Source organism: Lolium rigidum, chromosome 1 (assembly GCF_022539505.1).
Source record: "Lolium rigidum isolate FL_2022 chromosome 1, APGP_CSIRO_Lrig_0.1, whole genome shotgun sequence".
Lineage (NCBI taxonomy): Eukaryota > Viridiplantae > Streptophyta > Magnoliopsida > Poales > Poaceae > Lolium > Lolium rigidum.
The window spans coordinates 141,788,964-141,810,577 of record NC_061508.1 but is presented as its reverse complement, the minus strand read 5'-3'; the positions used below and the strand labels follow the sequence as shown (position 1 = coordinate 141,810,577).

Sequence of the window (21,614 nt, the reverse complement as noted above, 5' to 3'; positions counted from 1 at the left end):
CCTTGCGGCATGCCAGGACGGTCGCGGCCAGCATGGCGGCGGAGGTGGCCGGCCGAGCCAGATCGACCGGCGAAGGGAACGCCGCTGACACGGGCGCAGGGGAGGCCACCAGCACCTCGCCGGGGTGGCCCAGAGGAGCCGTGGCAAGCCCGGCGGTTGGAGCAGCTGCAGTGTGCGGCGAGGTCGGGCGACCGCCGTCGCCGAGCATGGCGAGCTCGGAACACGGCCGGCGCTGCCACGACGAGAAGCAGGGCCGGAACTCGGGGCAGAAGGAGAGAGGACGCACGGGAGAGACAGGATCTGGTGTCGGTGGTGGAAGAGGACGCCGCCAGAGGGAGATCAGGCCGGCGGCGGCTCTAGCTCGCCCCGCGTCGCCATGGTCGCGAGAGCATCCCACTCTATTATCTCATAATGGTTTGATTACCCAAACATTGCTCTTTGAAATGAGCAATGTTCCTTGCGCTGGTTTATATGAAAATGTAGTTTTAGATAAACTCCGATTCCACTATATATTGAAAACCGATTTCTACATAAGCAAGATGTACAAATTCTAAAAACTTGGAACTTCTTTGTTGAAATATGAACAAACTAGACATAAGCCTAAAAATTGAGTGGGGCAACGGTCCCAACATAACTATATACTTGGTTCCACCTCGGGGCCATCTACCATGCTTGTTTATATGACATCCAGTGGTGTGCGGATCATACGTTGTGTCATGCAGTTTATGTTGGCTAAAAGCTGATTTGACACACTATGTAATACGGTGAAGTGATGCATGTGCGTAGAACTACTCAGAAACAAGTATATCATGTACGCAATAGTGCGTTGGGATTCTATAAATAAATAAATATGATGAGATTAAACTGTAATGTGTGGTGTCGTCATTCTCTTGGGAGCGTCGGCGTGGAGCCCTTGTTGCTTTCGTTGATGTGGCGTTGTCATCAAATGGCATCCTATTTCGATGCTCTTCAGCCCCTGCGAGGGGAGTTCTCGATGGTCTCCTATCCTCTACACGTGACTTAGCTGTCCCCGCCCCCGATACTCAATGTATGGATTTCTCCAATGTATGTTGGTCGATTGGTTCTCCCCACCCCGAAGAGAGAGGGCAAACGGCCCTTCCGGCTACAGCTTGGTGGATCCGGATCCGGCGTTTTTTTGGCATTTTTGGTAAATGAATGCAAAGCGAAGCTTTACGACCAAGGAGAGATAATCATGTTTTATGAATGATAGAAGGAGTGCTCCCCGAGCACATGCTTGCTTGGAAGGATAGAGCGCCGCAAGACAAGATGGCATATTGAAGGGAAGGCAATGAAAAGAATTCTGGTCTCTCGAATCTCGCCTGGCATACTAATACGAGCCGCATACTTGAATACTAGTGACATATTGGAGGAAAGGAGGTTATTGGAATACTAGAGGGAGTTACGCCCATAAGAACTGCTAGTTGTAAATGCAACTTGCTCTACTCCTCCTAAAACCCTTTTCGATAGTAAGATAGATATAGATCTAAAGGGCCTAGAAGGGCAAGCATGGACCGAATAAATCGGTGTGCCTTGGAGGTTGTGACAACTCTTGTAATTTTTTTAATCTTTTGATCTTCTTCCTAAGAGTATTTCCTTTTCACTTTATCGTTTCGATCGTGTGGCGTTATGTATAAAGAGAAGCAAAAAAAAAACATGTGTCAAGACAGATGAGTTATAGAATATCATGTCGAACAAACCCATATCAGTGGGGTGGGCATATAGATGGTAAAAAACTATTCCCTCTGTTTTGTGATTTAGTCTAAATCTTAGATAATATTTTTCCATATTAATTTATATTTTACCTTTGTAATCAACAACAACACAAAAAGCAAAGCAATATTACTCTCTTTATTGAATGTCAATAATTGCAATGTAAATTTTACTGGTTGTTTAGACTACCCATAATGGGAGTATCATAGGTAGTATCATGCATTTCATGCATGCAAAATGCTGATGTGGCAGTATAATTAAGGATGAGAGAGAGGGTACTAGTATCATAGGTAGATACTGTATCATAGCACATACTACTAAAAAAATTAATGTCAAGTAAATCTTGTACATATATTTGCATTGACATTCTACAAAACAATTAATATATAGAGACTATGATACTAGTATATGATACCATGCATTGTGGAGATAGTAACATGTAGTAGTTCATACGCATGATACTTCTATATGATACTATGCATTGTGACTAGTCTTATGTATCTAAGTGATAGTATTAAATGACTTCCTAATTGGTCTTAAAATTTGGAGCGTATTCCATATTTTACCCCCTAGTTATGTATTTGTGATACTAATTACCCATTGAATGAAAATTGTCTAGATTACACATTCTCGAATAGTTGGACCCTTGTTTTTTTCGCATGCTTATCCATTGGTCAATGCGTGAGGTGATGGTCGACGTTCAAAATATTTATACGAGAACGAGGAATGGAACAATTGGACAAGACGCCTCCGATGTTTACATATATTTTTGCTCCACATAGAGGAAACACGCGTCATATGTCACAAAACAAGTAAAATGGTAAACTCGAACAAAACCTTCTTTTTAAATTCTCCTAGATGAGATATCTTTGTAAATGTTCCACTAGGATTATAAAGTTCACACTAGAATTTATAGAATGTTGACTTTGATAAAAAAAAACACTACACATATGTATAGATATAGCTAGGCATGGGCAACCTAGCCCGACCCGAGAATCTCGAGCTAGGTTGGGCCAAGATTATATATCGGGTGGTTCGGGCCGAGATTTTGAGCCCGATGGTCGGGCTAGGCTTTAGGCCTAAAAAACATGATTTAGGTCGTAGTCGGGCCATGCCGTGCTTAGGCCCAGTGGTCGAGACTTGCCCAGGCCTAAATTTTCGGCCTCGGGTTTTTTTTGGCCCAGCCCGAGTTTTGCCCAGGTACTCCGTATATGTTTGGAGGGTAAAAAATTAATGTGAGTTTTGCCCAGATACTCCGTATATGTATAGAGAGTAAAATATTAATGTCATACTGTATCATTATTATTGCCTCCGTATCAGGCCCTGGCACCGGTATTTCCTCTGAACCGTCAGATCCGCAGATCGGACGGCGCAAATGTATGAGGAAACGGCGTGGGTGCGCCGCCTAAGCCTAGGCGGTAGGGCCGCCCTAGCCTCCTCTCCTCCCCTGGACCGCCGCCACGCCCCCATTCCCACCCAATATAAGCTGCACGCCGCAAAGCTAAACAAATCACAAGCCACCACAAAACCACGCTTAAGTTATCGCATCGATCGCTTCCCGTTCGCGGCGGCGCCGTCGTCGTCCACCAGTTCCCCTGGTCTCGCCGGGAATGCAGAGCGATGAGGCGGAGACCAGGCACTGACGTCGCCGGCGAGCGCAAGCTGCGCGTCGGCCGCAGCTGCCACCGGAAGCACGTCGAGGACGGGTAGAGTTGCCGGACCTCTGTTCTTCTCAGGCGTAGGACAGTACTAGATTGCTAGGTCCTAGTAGATTGTTTCAATCGATTGGTTCAGAGAGGGGAGGAAGCGAATCAAAGAGATCAGGCATGGCGGCGGCGGCGGACGGAAAGAAGGGCGGGGTGCTGCAGGGGCGGTACGAGATGGGCCGTGTGCTGGGCCACGGCAACTTCGGGCGGGTACACGTCGCCCGGGATCTGAGGACCGGGCAGAGCGTGGCGGTGAAGGTGGTCGCCAAGGAGAAGGTCGTGCGCGCCGGGATGGTGGAGCAGATCAAGCGGGAGATCGCCGTCATGAAGCGCGTCTCCCACCCCAACATCGTCGAGCTCCACGAGGTGATGGCCACGCGCTCCAAGATCTACCTGGCCCTGGAGCTCGTCCGCGGCGGCGAGCTCTTCGCGCGGATCGTGCGGTCCGGGCGCGTCAAGGAGGACGTGGCGCGCCTCTACTTCCGCCAGCTCATCTCCGCCGTCGACTTCTGCCACGCGCGCGGCGTCTACCACCGCGACCTCAAGCCGGAGAACCTGCTCCTCGACGAGGCGGGCAACCTCAAGGTGGTCGACTTCGGCCTCAGCGCGCTCGCCGACCACGCGCGCGCCGACGGGCTCCTCCACACCCTCTGCGGCACGCCGGGCTACGCCGCGCCGGAGGTGCTCCAAGACAAGGGCTACGACGGCGCCAAGGCCGACCTCTGGTCCTGCGGCGTCATCCTCTACGTGCTCCTCGCCGGCTCCCTCCCGTTCCAGGACGACAACATCGTCACCATGTACAAGAAGGTGCAGCGCGGTGACTACCGCTGCCCGCCGTGGCTCTCCACGGACGCGCGCAGGCTCATCCCCAAGCTGCTCGACCCCAACCCCGCCACCCGCATCACCGTCGCGGAGCTCGTCGAGATGCCGTGGTTTAAGAAGACGTCCATCGCCAGGCCTGTAAGCGTGGAGGCGCCAGTCGATCCTGCGCGACCGAAGGAGGCCGGCGACAAGGACGAGCCCGAGACGATGAATGCGTTCCACCTGATATCACTCTCCGAGGGATTCGACCTCTCGCCGCTGTTCGAGGGCCGCTCGTCGACTGGGCGGCGGGAGGGCGGCATGCTGTTCGCGACGCGGGAGCCGGCGAGGGGCGTGGTCTCCCGGCTCGAGGAGGTCGCTGCGCGTGGCGGCGGGCAGATGCGTGTCACCAAGAGCGGCGCCGGGGGCGTGCGCTTCGAAGGGGCAGGACGCGGCGGGCCAAAGGGCCGGCTCGCCGTGGCAGCCGAGATCTTCAGCGTGACTCCTTCTGTTCTCGTGGTCGACGTCAAGAAGGACGGGGGCGACACACTCGAGTACCGCTCCTTCTGCAGCGAGCACCTCCGGCCGGCGCTGCAGGACATCGTTTGGGCTGCCGATCCCCCTGCATCAGTCGCACTCGCTGTCTGAAGTTGTCAAAGTCCCGACAATTGCCATTGTTTCTTTCTTTCTTTCGTGGTGATGGATTTTTCAGATGGAATTCATTTCTAGAGTCGATTAGTTTGTCAGTGTTAGGGTTGTCTTTGAAAATGACATATTGCAGAACGCCTTGCAATTGCTGCATAATTGCATTGTGTTTGTGATGGTTCTTGGTTACATCTGAATGACAGTATCTTCTCTAAGCCAATATTGCTTGCATGATTGTTGTTTTTATCAGAAAATAGTGTGATTCAATCAAATTTTCTCTTTGATTCACACTATTTGGAGAACATAGTAATAGAAGAACACATTAATAATAGGCTGTTCGTGCAAAACATTGGTTGTGAAAAAAATACAGCAATTTTTGGTGAAATGGTTGTTTAATTTGTAGGAACAGAAAAAAACATCGGAATACTATTCAAATCAAGATTCGAACAAATGTGAACGACGTGGATTATTATTATGCAACTCCGTTCCTTTGGAACCAATTTATATGAATCAAATGGATGAACAGTGCCATCAAAGGGATTTTTCTTATTCATATTCCTCCCATTTCTTATGAATCGACCCCAACCTCGCCAGCGAATTGGTTGTTTGTTTTACATGAATAGAAAAACATTAACATACTAAAAACATATTCAAATCAAATTGAAACAAATGTGAACGTCGACCATTATTATGCAACTTATGGCATTTGTCTTATTCTTTGTGCATAAAAATGTAAAAGAAGAGGTTTGAATGAGTTTAAATTTTCTTCCTGTGTCCTTTGGACCCAATTCATATGAATTTTCTTTTGAGCAACCACATATATTTCATTAATAGAAAAACATGTTACATGAACACACAAATGTGAAAACTAAAAGACAGACTAGGAGAAAACATATTTCCTGAAAACTCCGCAGATACAACTGTAATGGATAGAAAAATATAGAACCATTCTTAGGGGTTCCTACACTCGCCGAAATTAGCGGCCGCCGCCAAACTCCACGCTGCATGGACGCACTTGGAAAAGACGCCGAGCCTTCACCATTGCCAGTTCCAAATAAGCACCATCGCCAACGAGTCTTTGTGAGTACTAGCACGCTGCAAGCAGCGAGGCACATGTCGTTGTGGCACGTCAATCAGGGACGTCCCCGTGTTTTATTGGACCAAGGTCCACCGCATCCCGTTGACGAAGTTGGGGAATAGCGCCAGATCCACCACCTCCGGATCAACATCCTCGCTCTAGAGCATCCACCCAGCTTCGGTCCCCAGCGCCGCAGTAGATGACAGCGAATGCCAGCGACATGTCGAGAAACAGATGTCGCTAGATCTAAAGAAAAGCAAGAAGACCTTGTTGCCGATCTGAAGGGTCGCCAAGCACACGTTGTCATCAACTCCGAGACGCTGTCGTGAAGGTCGCCGCCGGCGTGGGAGTGGAGTTGAGACAAAAAAATTCGCCCGGGCGTCACTCCCACCACCCCAACAATGCACCACAACAGACAAATCCTAACAATAGAACGGAGGAACGATGCCCCCCTCCCTGCCGGAGCGGCAAGTGGAGGGAGAAGGGACCAGGGCTCTCACCGATGGAGATCGGATAGAACTGTTGCCGCCTGTCACCCGGGAGAAGACGAAGCGAAAACGGTTCGTCCAGACGGGTAATTCATATGAATTAAATAGATAAATAATATCATTAAAGAGATTTTTCTTATTCATATGCTTAACTGTTCTACGAATCAGAGAGGCCATAAATGTGTTTATTGTGAATAGGGTAGCCATGTGCACAACGATATCATAATACTGTATTTTGGTCTTATTTCCGAAGAATAAAATCGGTTTATTCCTAATGAAACCACCGTGTGAGGCCAATTTTTCTGTTGCGGTTCATCCATTCCAAAATATAAGATGTTTTGATATACTATTTGAGCTTAGTAAAATATCTTATAATTTGGGACGGATAAAGTAGTAAAATGTCAGTGGAATCAAAAAGAGAGGTTGTTTGTTTTCAAAAAGAGAGAGAGAGAGAGAGAGAGAGAGAGAGAGAGAGAGAGAGAGAGGTTGTTTGGCACAAAACAAAACAGACTTCTCTAAGCCTTAAACCACTGATATAATCCGAAGCAATCGTAGCAATGTTTGAGGCAACAACCGAAAGGAAACCCCGTTTACAACGACACGCACTGCTCAAATCTGTGTGCGGCGCCGCTGCAGCTGCTGAAACGTCAAAGAAGCCGTTCTCCCCACTCTGGAATACGAACACCCGTGCGCTGCGCTCAAACGTCAGGGACACTGAACCAGACCATCGTTTTGTCCTCGCTTTGTATACCAACTTAGTTTGCACTTGGTAGAAATTTCCTTTTTAAACTGTCTGAGATCACCCTTTCTGCGTAGTATTACCTTATCTTCGGAGTGATTGTTTCGTACTCGTTCTGTGCAGACCTCACCTGTCTAATACCAGTGCCATAAACATGTTTTGCTATGACTCATCGCTCTGCTTCGTGCATACTACCTCCGTTTCAAGGAATAAGGCGTCCTCGTTTTACGAGCTTTTTGTTTGACCAAAAATTACTTCAAATAGATAAAGATTATTTGTATGAAATTAGTATCATTGAAAAGTGCTTTTCAATACGAATCCAACGATACTATATACATATAATATAATCAAGATTTTGTTGCTCAATTTTTATGGTCAAAGTTCATCTTAGAATACGCGTGCGCCTTATTCTTTGAAACGGAGGTAGTAAATACCAGTCACAGCATTTGGTCCACGTTTTGCACGTGGGAGAACTGAAAACGAGCCAATCCTCCGCAAAGTTTTCCCCCTTTGCCGATAATGCAATGCCCTATCAGCAGGGTTGCAGTGCCTTTTGAATAGTCCTCTTTGAGCCTTGAATATATAAAGCAAATTATTATTTAATTTAATCCGAATAAAAAGTAGATATAGCATGATAATTAAACTAGAAAATATACTAATCATGCAAACCAACGAAGTAGATGAACATATTACATCTAGTCAAGAGACTAAATCTAATCCGATTGCTAGAACTAGAAACGAACTCACGTCCACGGTTGCCGTTCTCGTCCGTCTTACAGATCGACCGCTTCAGAGGCTCCTGGCGTGGGCAGTCAGGGCATCTTGTCAAAGGCACGGGTCCATACTGCGGCCATGAAGAACGGGAGGTCGAAGAGAAACTATACATCACCCGCCTACCGGAGAAGGGCTGCCGCTGGCGGAGAAGAAGAACAATGGGGCGCGGAGAAAGAAAGGGGAAGCAATGGCACGGGCACGGGCGCGGGGCTGGCTCGGGCTCCCATTTTGCAACGGTCACCTGGGTAAGCTGTGGGTCCGGCGCGCTAACGTGGACAAGTTGTGGGTCCCACGATGATCTGGATAAGTGGAGACGTGTCCACTGCGGGGCACCAACAGCGGCCCCACTTGCCAAGCACCAACCAATGTCAACTAAACGGGAATCCTCTGTCTGAGCTCCTTCTATGGGCTTTAGAAAAGGGATTGGGGAAAACTGAGGAAAAACTAAGGAGCTGGGGAAAACTGAGTACAACTAAGGACCCGAGGGCACGGAAATAGAAATCCCTTTCATGATATGGTTAAGAAGGTTTGGGAGAGACCGATCGGAGGCAGCTCTCCAATTCTGAGATGGAACAATAAGATGCGGTCAATGCGCAAACATCTCTGTGGTTGGGCTGCCCACACGGCCGGTATCCTTAAAAGAGAAGGCTCGCTTATCAAATGTTATTGATGAGCTTGAGGCTTTTGCGGAGGTTAGACCGTTGTCGACGCAGGAGATTGAACTCAAAAATCAATCAAATGCGCAGATGGCTAGTCTTCTTCGTGAGGAGGAACTCAAATGGTACCAGCGATCCAAAGCCCGAGTTCATTTTAGAGGGAGATTCAAATACGCGATATTTCCATGCTTTAGCCAATGGGAGACATCGGAAAAAACGTATTCATTCTCTCACTCAAGATGAAGGGGTGATTGAAGGCCATGAGCAGCTCAAATCGTACATTACAAATTATTATAAAGGCTTGTTTGGTCCTCCGGAGGAAAGCACTTTCTCTCTTAATGAGGATTTAACGGCCGATATACCCCAAGTTTCCGTTGAGGAAAATGGTCTACTAACCGCACCTTATACCGAGGAAGAGGTTCGGAAGGCAGTTTTCCAAATGGAATGCAACAAAGCACCGGGTCTCGATGGTTTCCCAGCTGAGTTTTATCAAACTTTCCGGGACACGATTAAATCGGACCTTCTAGATTTGTTCGATGACCTACACTCGGACAACTAGAATTATTTCGTCTAAATTTTGGTGAAGTAATCTTGTTACCGAAAGTTAATGAGGCAGAAAGGATTCAACAATATAGACCTATCTGCCTATTAAATGTAAGTTTCAAGATTTTCACGAAAGTGGCCACCATTAGACTTAATACGGTTGCGGATCATGTAGTCCAGCCATCACAGACGGCCTTTATGCAAGGAAGAAACATCCTTGATGGAGTGGCGGTCTTGCATGAGACGGTACATGAGATGCATTCTAAGAAATTAAATAGGGTTATTTTAAAACTAGATTTTGAAAAGGCGTATGATAAAGTCAAGTGGTCGTTTCTACAGCAAACACTCAGGATGAAAGGTTTTTCTCCAGAGTGGCGCGCTCTGATAAATGATTTTGTGTATGGAGGTAGTGTCGCAATCCGGGTTAATGATGACACCGGTCACTATTTCCAAACACGAAAAGGGTTACGCCAAGGGGATCCGTTATCACCGATGTTGTTTAACATTGTAGCGGATATTCCGGCTATACTCATAGAGCGGGCTAAGGCCGATGGCCGGATTGAAGGAGTGATTCCACATCTAGTTGATGGTGGCTTATCTATACTTCAATATGCCGATGATACAATTCTATTTATGGATCATGATCTTGAAAAAGCTCAAAACTTGAAATTAATCTTGGCGGCTTTTGAGCAATTGTCAGGATTGAAAATCAATTTCCATAAAAGTGAATTGTTCTGTTTCGGTGATGCCCAAAATGATATGGCTCTGTAGAGTTGTTTGGTTGTGGGCAAGGCCAATTTCCGATTCGTTATTTGGGTATTCCGATTCATTATCGGAGACTTACAATCGCGGAATGGAAATTAGTGGAAGAAAGACTACAAAAACGCCTTAGTAGTTGGAAAGGCAAGTTGCTTGTCCCTAGGTGGAAGATTGGTACTCATTAATTCGGTACTCACAAATATGGTACTCGTATATGTTATCATTTTTCATCCTACCAAAAGGAATTCTGCATAAACTCGATTATTATCGATCCAGATTCTTTTGGCAAGGGGACAACGAGAAAAAGAAATATCGACTGGTTAAGTGGAGTATAGTTTGTAGTCCCAAAGACCAAGGTGGGCTTGGAGTTCATGATTTGGCAGTCAAGAATTCGGCCCTATTGGGAAAATGGTTGTTTAAGCTCCTCACTGAGGATGGGACTTGGCAGACTATCCTTCGGCGAAAGTATATCGGTTCGAAGACATTATCCCAAATGGTTTGGAAACCAGGGGATTCTCACTTCTGGGCCGGGCTAATGGCGACAAAAAATGATTTTTTTCGCCATGGCACTTTCACAATCAGAAATGGAGCACAAATACATTTCTGGGAAGATGCTTGGCTTGACAATGCACCCCTAAGTGAACAGTATCCAGCTCTTTATAGGATTGCTCGTCGTCAAGGTGATACCATTTCTACCGTAATGGCTACCTCACCCCCGAATGTGACGTTCAGACGGGTTTTACTTGGACAAAGACTTGCGGCATGCAATACCTTAATTCAACGGCTCGGGGATATTCAATTATCGGACGAACCGGACGAATTTAGATGGAACCTTCATGCCAATGGTGCTTTCTCTGTGAAATCTTTCTACAACGCGATCATTCTTTCTGATCTACCAGTTGATAATAATAAAAAGATTTGGAAGATGAAGATACCATTAAAAATTAAAAAATTTGGATGGTATCTTCGTCGAGGGGTAATCCTCACCAAAGACAATCTTGTTTAGCGTAATTGGCATGGGAGTACTCGATGTGTTTTCTGTCATCAGGACGAAACAATCAAGCACTTATTCTTCCAGTGCCAGTTCGCGAGATCTATATGGTCAGCCATTCAAGTAGCGTCTACCCTGTATCCTCCGACTAGTGTTGCCAATGTCTTTGGTAATTGGCTTCATGGTGTCGATTCAAGGTTTAAGTTGCTTCTTAGGGTGGGGGCGCTAGCAGTTATCTGGGCGCTTTGGCTATGTAGAAATGACAAGATTTTTAATGATATAAATTGCTCTTTGTTGCGGGTCATCTACGGATGTACAGGTATTCTCCGTTCGTGGTTACCTCTTCGGCGAGTGGAGAACCGAGACCTGTTTACGGAGGTCTGTACACGGTTGGAGGCTACGGCGAGGGATACTTTTTCCCAACATGGGTGGCAACATAGTCTACGGATAGATGCCCCACCTTCTTCTTAGGCGTTATATGTTTCATCCTGATATGTATCTCGCCTAGTTTTTTGTTTTTATCATTTTCGAACCTGAGACAACATAAACGGTTGTGTGCATCCTGGTTATGCAGAGGCTGGATGTAATTGCTTATAAAAGTAATGAAAGCATCCTTTATCGAAAAAAATCTCCCTCTCTTGATCCTTGAAAACTTCCTCCACACCAAACTCGAAACAACTCATTAGAGGGTTAGTGCATAATAAAAATTCACATGTTCAGAGGTGACACAATCATTCTTAACACTTCTGGACATTGCATAAAGCTACTTGGACATTAATGGAACAAAGAAATTCATCCATCATAGCAAAAGAGGCAATGCGAAATAAAAGGCAGAATCTGTCAAAACAGAACAGTCCGTAAAGATGGATTTTATTGAGGCACTAGACTTGCTCAAATGAAAATGATCAAATTGAATTAAAGTTGCGTACATATCTGAGGATCACGCACGTAAATTGGCATATTTTTCTGAGCTACCTACAGAGAGGCAGGTCGAAATTCGTGACAGCAAAGAAATGCGTTTCACGCGAGTAATCCAAATCTAGTATGAACCTTACTATCAACGACTTTACTTGGCACAACAAAGCACAAAACTAAGATAAGGAGAGGTTGCTACAGTAGTAAACAACTTCCAAGACTCAAATATAAAACAAAAATACTGTAGTAAAAACATGGGTTGTCTCCCATAAGCGCTTTTCTTTAACGCCTTTCAGCTAGGCGCAGAAAGTGTATATCAAGTATTATCAAGAGACGAAGTATCAACATCATAATTTGTTCTAATAATAGAATCAAAAGGTAACTTCATTATCTTTCTAGGGAAGTGTTCCATACCTTTCTTGAGAGAAAATTGATATTTAATATTACCTTCCTTCATATCAATGATAGCTCCAACGAGTTCGAAGAAAAGGTCTTCCCAATATAATGGGACAAGATGCATTGCATTCAATATCCAAGACAACAAAATCAACGGGGACAAGGTTATTGTTAACGGTAATGCGAACATTATCAATTCTCCCCAAAGGTTTCTTTATAGCATTATCAACAAGATTAACATCCAAATAACAATTTTTCAATTGTGGCAAGTCAAGCATATCATAGATTTTCTTAGGCATAACGGAAATACTTGCACCAAGATCACATAAAGCATTACAATCAAAGTTATTGACCTTCATCTTAATGATGGGCGCCCAACCATCCTCTAGCTTTCTAGGAATAGAAGTTTCAAGTTTTAGTTTCTCCTCTCTAGCTTTTATGAGAGCATTTGTAATATGTTTTGTGAAAGCCAAGTTTATAGCACTAACGTTGGGACTTTTAGCAAGCTTTTGTAAGAACTTTATAACTTCAGAGATGTGGCAATCATCAAAATCCAAACCATTACAATCTAAAGCAATGGGATCATCATCCCCAATGTTGGAAAAAATTTCAGCGAGTTTATCACGAGCAGTTTCAGCAGTTTTAGCAGTTTCAGGCAATTTTGCACGCTTTGCACTAAGAGTAGTAACATTGCCAACACCAATTATTTTACCATTGATAGTAGGAGGTGCAGCAACATGTGAATCATTAGCATTGCTAGTGGTGGTAATAGTCCAAACTTTAGCTACATTATTCTCTTTAGCTAGTTTTTCATTTTCTTCTCTTTCCCACCTAGCATGCAATTCGGCCATCAATCTTATATTATCATTAATTCTAACTTGGATGGCATTTGCTGTAGTAACAATTTTATTTTCAATATCCTTATTAGGCATAATTTTCGATTTCAAAAGATCAACATCAGAGACAAGACTATCAACCTTAGAAGCGAGAATATCAATTTTATTGAGCTTTTCCTCAACAGATTTGTTAAAAGCAGTTTGTGTACTAATAAATTCTTTAAGCATAGCTTCAAGTCCAGGGGGTGTGTTCCTATTATTATTGTAAGAATTCCCATAAGAATTACCATAACCGTTACCATTATTATAAGGATATGGCCTATAGTTATTACTAGAATTGTTCCGATAAGCATTGTTGTTGAAATTATTATTTTTAATGAAGTTTACATCAACATGTTCTTCTTGGGCAACCAATGAAGCTAACGGAACATTATTAGGATCAACATTAGTCCTATCATTCACAAGCATAGACATAATAGCATCAATCTTATCACTCAAGGAAGAGGTTTCTTCGACAGAATTTACCTTCTTACCTTGTGGAGCTCTTTCCGTGTGCCATTCAGAGTAATTAATCATCATATTATCAAGGAGCTTTGTTGCTTCACCAAGAGTAATGGACATAAAGGTACCTCCAGCAGCTGAATCCAATAGGTTCTGCGAAGAAAAATTCAGTCCTGCATAAAAGGTTTGGATGATCATCCAAGTAGTCAGTCCATGGGTTGGGCAATTTTTAACCGAAGATTTCATTCTCTCCCATGCTTGTGCAACATGCTCATTATCTAATTGTTTAAAATTCATTATGCTACTTCTCAAAGATATAATTTTAGCAGGGGGATAATATCTACCAATAAAAGCATCCTTGCATTTAGTCCATGAATCTATACTATTCTTAGGCGAGAGATAGCAACCAATCTTTAGCTCTTGCTCTTAATGAGAAAGGAAACAATTTTAATTTTATAATGTCACCATCTACATCTTTATACTTTTGCATTTCACACAATTCAACAAAGTTATTGAGATGGGCAGCGAGCATCATCAGAACTAACACCGAGAAAATTGCTCTCGCATAACAAGATTCGATAGAGCGAGGTTTAATTTCAAAGAATTCTGCTGTAGTAGCAGGTGGAGCAATAGGTGTGCATAAGAAATCATTATTATTTGTGGTTGTGAAGTCACACAACTTAGTATTTTCAGGAGTGGCCATTTTAGCAGTAGTAAATAAAGCAAACTAGATAAAATAAATGCAAGTAACTAATTTTTGTGTGTTTGATATAGAGTGCAAGACAGTAAATAAAGTAAAGCTAGCAACTAATTTTTTTGTGTTTTGATATAAGTGCAGCAAACAAAGTAGTAAATAAAATAAAGCAAGACAAAAACAAAGTAAAGAGATTGGATTGTGGAGACTCCCCTTGCAGCGTGTCTTGATCTCCCCGGCAACGGCGCCAGAAAATATGCTTGATACGCGTACAGCACGCGTCCGTTGGGAACCCCAAGAGGAAGGTGTGATGCGTATGGCGGAAGGTTTTCCCTCAGAAAGAAACCAAGGTTTATCGAACCAGGAGGAGCCAAGAAGCACGTTGAAGGTTGATGGCGGCGGGATGTAGTGCGGCGCAACACCAGGGATTCCGGCGCCAACGTGGAACCTGCACAACACAACCAAAGTACTTTGCCCCAACGAAACGAGTGAGGTTGTCAATCTCACCGGCTTGCTGTAACAAAGGATTAGATGTATAGTGTGGATGATGATTGTTTGCGAGAAAACGAGTAGAACAAGTATTGCGGTAGATTGTATTCGATGTAAAAGAATGGACCGGGGTCCACAGTTCACTAGAGGTGTCTCTCCCATAAGATAAATAGCATGTTGGGTGAACAAATTACAGTCGGGCAATTGACAAATAGAGAGAGCATGACCATGCACATACATGATATGATGAGTATAGTGAGATTTAATTGGGCATTACGACAAAGTACATAGACCGCTATCCAACATGCATCTATGCCTAAAAAGTCCACCTTCGGGTTATCATCCGAACCCCTTCCAGTATTAAGTTGCAAACAACGAGACAATTGCATTAAGTATGGTGCGTAATGTAATCAATAACTACATCCTCGGACATAGCATCAATGTTTTATCCCTAGTGGCAATAGCACATCCACAACCTTAGAACTTTCACATCACTGTCCCAGATTTAATGGAGGCATGAACCCACTATCGAGCATAAATACTCCCTCTTGGAGTTAAGAGTAAAAACTTGGCCGAGCCTCTACTAATAACGGAGAGCATGCAAGATCATAAACAACACATAGGTAATAGATTGATAATAAACATAACATAGTATTCTCTATCCATCGGATCCCGACAAACACAACATATAGAATTACGGATAGATGATCTTGATCATGTTAGGCAGCTCACAAGATCCGACAATGAAGCACATAAGGAGAAGACGACCATCTAGCTACTGCTATGGACCCATAGTCCAGGGGTGAACTACTCACTCATCACTCCGGAGGCGACCATGGCGGTGAAGAGTCCTCCGGGAGATGATTCCCCTCTCCGGCAGGGTGCCGGAGGCGATCTCCAGCATCCCCCGAGATGGGATTGGCGGCGGCGGCGTATCAGTAAGGTTTTCCGTATCGTGGCTCTCGGTACTGGGGGTTTCGCGATGAAGGCTTTAAGTAGGCGGAAGGGCAGCGCGGGGGGCCACACGAGGGCCCCACACACCAGGGCCGCGCGGCCAAGACCTGGGCCGCGCTGCCCTGTTGTGGCGGCGCCTCGTGGCCCCACTTCCTTTCCCCCTCGGTCTTCTGGAAGCTTCGTGCAAAAATAGGACCCTGGGCGTTGATTTCGTCCAATTCCGAGAATATTTCCTTTGTAGGATTTCTGAAACCAAAAACAGCGAGAAAACAAGCAATCGGCTCTTCGGCATCTCGTTAATAGGTTAGTGCCGGAAAAATGCATAAATACAACATATAATGTGTATAAAACATGTAGATATCATCAATGATGTGGCATGGAACATAAGAAATTATCGATACGTCGGAGACGTATCATGCCCCTATGTGTGTTTTTGGTAATTAATGACAACCCCTATGGACTAATGTTTTCATTGAGTTTATATGAAGGAATATTCCATAGGTACTACTTGTACTCCATGTGTTGGATTCAAGTATGGATGCCATGAAGATAAAGATACACCTAGTGTATTGGCATCAAGATCATCGATTTAAAGATACATATGTGATATGATCAAGAAGAAGAAATGAAGATGGAGTTCTGATGTGAAACTCAATATTAGCCATGCTCTATCTTAAGTGAGTATGTGAAGATACAAGGTTGAGTTGGGCAAGTTCAAGATGAGCATATTGAGTGAATCACATGCTTGAAGCTTGCCATCCATTTGGTGATAATGGACATGTGAAGATGTGCATCAATGGAGCTTTCCCATCATAGTGCATGGGGGAGCATTTGTGAGTCTTCACAAAGCAACATTGATCAAGTGAGGCATTCCGGCTTGAGTGAAGCTTGAAGAGTTATCATCAAGATCGAGCGGGATGCGCAAGGCAAAGGTATGTCCTTGCTAGGTTTTCCTTTTACCGGTCTCAAGGTGGATGTTGGGAGACCGGATTATAGGATAGATAGCCGCACTATTAAGAGGGGCCTTCGGTTGGGTAACTTGATCACATCGTCTTAGGGAGCTCAATCCTTTGCATACTTTGCATATATTTATTGCTTCTTGGTGTTTCTATGTGTAAGGTTCTTGAGCTTGTTGCTAGCTTTACAACAAGCCCAAGTTCATCGAAAACGGAGTTCGCATGCATCTTCTATTGCGTTTTCAAGGTTGGGTGATTTTGTCGGTTATTCATGATATAAGGTTCTACCTTTTATATTCATGATAAAATCCCCTCCTACAGATTCTTGTGTTTGCACTTTCCATAGGATAGCATTTGTTCTTATCTCTCAAACAAAATTGGTTTCATTCAAATCGGAGTTCGGGAGCATTTGTTATTAAAGAAAAAGTAAAAGAAGAAAAAGAAAAGAAAAAGGGAAAAGAAAAGGGGAGGGGCCAGCCGGCCGACCGGCCCAAACACCGGCCCACCCGGTCCGCAACCGGCCGGCAACCGGGTGGGATCCCGTGGGCCTGGCGGCTTCCTCCGGCCCAGGCGCCGGTTACCTACCGGGCCGCTCGGCTGCCACCCCGGCCCAGCCGGATGCCCCACCGGACCGCGCGCCCCTTGCCTATATGCCGCCGCCCCGCCCGGCCAGTGGGCCGGCCCGACCGGGCGCCCAGCTGGGCTGGTCAGCGCCATTTCCGGTCGGCCGGCCTGGCAGCCGGCTGGGGCACTTTTTGGGCCCGTTTTTCCTGCAGTTTTCTTGTCCTTTTCCCCCAACGGTTTTATTTGCTCCTAGCTATAAATAGACCCTTCTTCCACCTTGAGCTAGTTAGTTCTTCCCATTTCTTCACCTCCATTGTTGCTCTTGGAAGAACTTGCTCTCCCCCTTGATTCCTCCCATACTTCTTGCTATTTCTTGAGGGATCTAAGAGAGGAGATCTAGATCTACACTTCCACCAATCCATTTCTCCTCTAAGTGAGGGGAACTCTTGGGATCTAGATCTTGGAGTCTTTTGTTGACTTTCCCCATTGTTCTTCCTCTCCAATCTCATCTTAGCATTTGTTGCTTGGGTGGGATTTGAGAGTGAAGGACTTGAACACATCTAGTGTTCTTGCTTTGCATCATTGCATAGTGTTGAGCTCTCCACCACGATTAGTTCGAGTGAGAGACCGTGAGCTTGTTACTCTTGGAGGGAAATCTCCTAGTTGGCTTGGCGGTTGGTGCTCCGGTGATCTCTTCAAGAAGATTGTGAAGAGGCCCGGACTTCTCCTTCGTGGAGCTTGTGAAGTGGTTGTGGAGCTTGCCATCTCCGGAGCGGAGGAAAAGCTAACCATAAGGAAAGGGCCATTATCCTTCGTGGGTGTGGTTCGGAGAATAGGGTGAGCCTTCTTGGCGCGGGGGAATCCTTCGTGGGACCTCCACTCCTCCAAACGTGACGTACCTTCTTGCAAAGGAAGGGAACACGGGAATACATCCTCGTCTCCGCGTGCCTCGGTTATTTCTATACCCGAGCTCTCTTTCCTTGTGATAACCATCGTGCTTGAAGTACATATATCTTGCTATCACTTGTGCTTCATATGTCTTGTGCCTATCTTGCTTAGCTCTAGTTGACATTGTTACACTTAGTTGAGCTTAGCATATTTAGGGTTTGTGCTTGTAGACTAAACGATAGTTTAATTCCGCATTCTTACAAGACAAATCCGCAAGAGTTTGTAATTGCCTATTCACCCCCCCTCTAGGCGACATCTCGATCTTTCAATTACCCGATTGGTAAAATGAACCGGGACTAAAGTATTAATAGGTTTTTTGACTCCCTACGCACCCCCCCCCTCTGTGGATCGCCTTTTTTAGCTCTGTAAAGTATAAAAGAAAATGATAGAAAATTAAGAAAATAAAATATTTTGAGATTCCTGTATGCATGTTACGCAACCTACTATTAGGGAAAATTAACAAATTTGAATTTTTACTTTTTTGCATAATTTTTTTAGAAAAAGGTAAAATGACATTAACTTTTGCATACGATGTCGGGAAAAAAACGTATAATATATCAAAATGATCGTGGGAAAAAGTTACATCCAAATTAGCCAATTTTTACCAAGTTAGCCAATTTTTAGATTCTCAAAATTCCAAATGAAAATATGAAAGCATGAAGATTTTCGTTTTTGCTAGAAATTTAGGATTTATATTTTTAAATTTTTTAAATTAATAATTGCATCCTGCATAAAGATTACTATTACTTAACCATAAAGTTAGCCAATTTTTAGATTTTCAAATTTTCAGGTTTGGCAAAAAAAAATTATTAAAATTTAAAAATTTAAAAACAATTATAATACAAATTTTAAAAAGTTAATATTTTAAAAAAATTTAAAATTATAATAAAATTATAATACAAGATTATTATTATATCATTAGTTTTGTGTATTAAAATACTTATTAAGAATTCAAACAATAAAGAAGTGTGACATCGACCAACATGTCAATAGTATTGATATGATGCTACTATTAACAACATGCGCGAAGCACTTGGAAGCGGGACGGAAAGGAACTTGGAAGTTAAACATGTTAGTACTGGAGTAGTGGGAGAATGGGTGACCGAGCGGGAAGCTTGACCACGGGTAAGTAATTTGACTAAAGATTAAGTGTAGTTAGAGACTAAACTTGTCAAATAACTGAAATACTAGAAATTCTGAAAAATATAGAAAAAAAAAGGGGGAAGCGAAAAATAATTAGAAAAACAAAAATGGATAATTTTTTTAACGAAATAGCCTTTAGTCCCGGCTGATGTTACAAACCAAGACTAAAGGTCATTTAGCTCGACGCACGCCAACAACCCACGTGGTGGAACCTTTAGTCCCGGATTGTTTCACAACCGAGACTAAAGGGGAGGGCCTTTAGTCCCGAATGACTAGTCCCAGTTGCAAAATCGGGACTAAAGGAGGATCATAGGCCCTTTTTTTCTACTAGTGCATAAAAATAATATAAACTATTAACATGCACATCTTGCTGGTTCAAGTTATTCGACGAGCCCAATTCCTCTAACACTGATTCACATGGCGATTTTGCTCCTGCCACTAAGATTCGTATCACTGGATGCCATCCACGTCCATTCTAATAATGACTTGCCGTCATGTTCTAGCGATTGGTTTCTGAAGCTACACAGAAAAATCATCTACTCCGTAACATCAAATCCACAAGTTCAGGAAGTATTCTAGAAAGCAGACAATGCCAGTGAGCAATTAGCCCGTGCAAAGCTTATGTTGAATTTGCAAACACATTGACATTATAACATTTGCATTGCATATCACTGATCTCCAGAGTTGCATTTGATATATTTGGAGCCCAACATGTCGGATTTAATCCCTTGGAAGCTCGCTAATGATGGTTGCTATTCGGCCTACACCATGCAATTCTTCGGCCATCCGGAACCTTACATAGTTTCCTTAGTTTAAAAACCTTGGGCTCCTCATACGTGTAAAATCTCCGCGTGGTTAATCCTCTAAAATAGAGTTTGGACGGTGAATAGGATCGAAAAAAGTGGATGTCCAAATCATGCAAGATGCAAGAATTGTAATCAAGTGCATACCTTCCTTTTCAAATGTCGTTTCACCGTTTGTGTGTGGTCAAGTGTGAAGAATGGCTCGGCCTCGATGGCGCCGATCGGACAAATTGGCATGCTATGAGATGTGTCGAGTGGTGAAATAAGGCAATCCACAAGCAAGGACAATCAAAGAAGGCCATGACGTTTCTTGCAATATTAATTTCATGAGAAATTTGGAAGGAAAGAGATGCTCGAGTTTTTCAGAATAACACATATCCACCTTAAATATGATTGTAATCAAAAGCAAAAAATGAAATAGACCAATGACGACATTAGGATGGAACAACCGGGGGTTGGGGCATCCTTCGACTGTTCAAGAGCTTGTCTGTTTGGTACAGACACATAAGCCATGTTTAGTCTCCATCTCTGAGACTAGATAAAGCAAGGAAAGGGTGCAAAATTTGAGATTTAGACTTGGTATGAAGAATGTTTTCATGTTCCAGGGGTTGGTAAAGGTGGCGACATTGCTCTATACTGGACAGAAGACATTACAGTTGATTTTCTTTCATTTAGCAATCGCCATATTGATGTCCATGTGAGTGGAGGTCCCTATGATCACATGTAGAGAGGCAGTTTTATTTATGGAGAACCAAAAGCGAGTGATCGTCATCTCATGTGGACTAAACTGCGACAATTGAAGGACCGTTCTGATAAACCTTGGGTGATGCTTGGGGACTTCAATGAAGCTATGTGGCAGGAAGAACATTTCTCCCAAACTGCTCGATCGGAACGCCTTATGCTGGACTTCTGGGAGGTTCTCTCACATTGTGATTTGCACGATATTGGTTTCACTGGAACCCCTTGGACCTTTGATAACAAACAAAAGGGTGAACGGAATGTTAAAGTCCAACTAGACAGAGCCGTAGCGTCTCCAGCTTGGTCGAGTATCTTTCCTGACCATAGGCTGCGGCATATCACCTCGTCTCGGTCTGACCACTACCCCATTCTTTTGTTGGCGGATGAGGCGAGCAGCTATAGATCTGATACGCGTACAGCACGCATCCGTTGGGAACCCCAAGAGGAAGGTGTGATGCGTACAGCGGCAAGTTTTCCCTCAGAAAGAAACCAAGGTTTATCGAACCAGGAGGAGCCAAGAAGCACGTTGAAGGTTGATGGCGGCGGGATGTAGTGCGGCGCAACACCAGAGATTCCGGCGCCAACGTGGAACCTGCACAACACAACCAAAGTACTTTTGCCCCAATGAAACAGTGAGGTTGTCAATCTCACCAGCTTGCTGTAACAAAGGATTAGATGTATAGTGTGGATGATGATTGTTTGCAAAGAACAGTAGAACAAGTATTGCAGTAGATTGTATTTGATGTAAAAGAATGGACCAGGGTCC

At 44.1% G+C, this 21,614-nt stretch overlaps 1 protein-coding gene across 2 annotated transcripts; it reads left to right on the top strand.

Annotated features, from left to right (window-relative positions):
- Nucleotides 1-3,557: 3,557 nt before the first annotated feature.
- On the top strand, nt 3,558-4,886 carry LOC124682482 (CBL-interacting protein kinase 6). Of its 2 annotated transcripts, XM_047217157.1 has the most exons (2): nt 3,558-4,707; nt 4,774-4,886. In XM_047217157.1, the coding sequence occupies exons 1-2, from the start codon at nt 3,558-3,560 to the stop codon at nt 4,884-4,886; spliced, it is 1,263 nt and encodes a 420-aa protein (XP_047073113.1). The 2 variants fall into 2 exon arrangements, with proteins under 2 accessions (XP_047073113.1, XP_047073112.1); XM_047217156.1 differs by having other exon boundaries at nt 3,558-4,886.
- Nucleotides 4,887-21,614: the final 16,728 nt, after the last annotated feature.

Coding starts and splice junctions, on each gene's coding strand:
- LOC124682482 (XM_047217156.1), top strand. CDS start 3,558: ATGGCGGCGGCGGCGGACGGAAAGAAGGGCGGGGTGCTGCAGGGGCGG.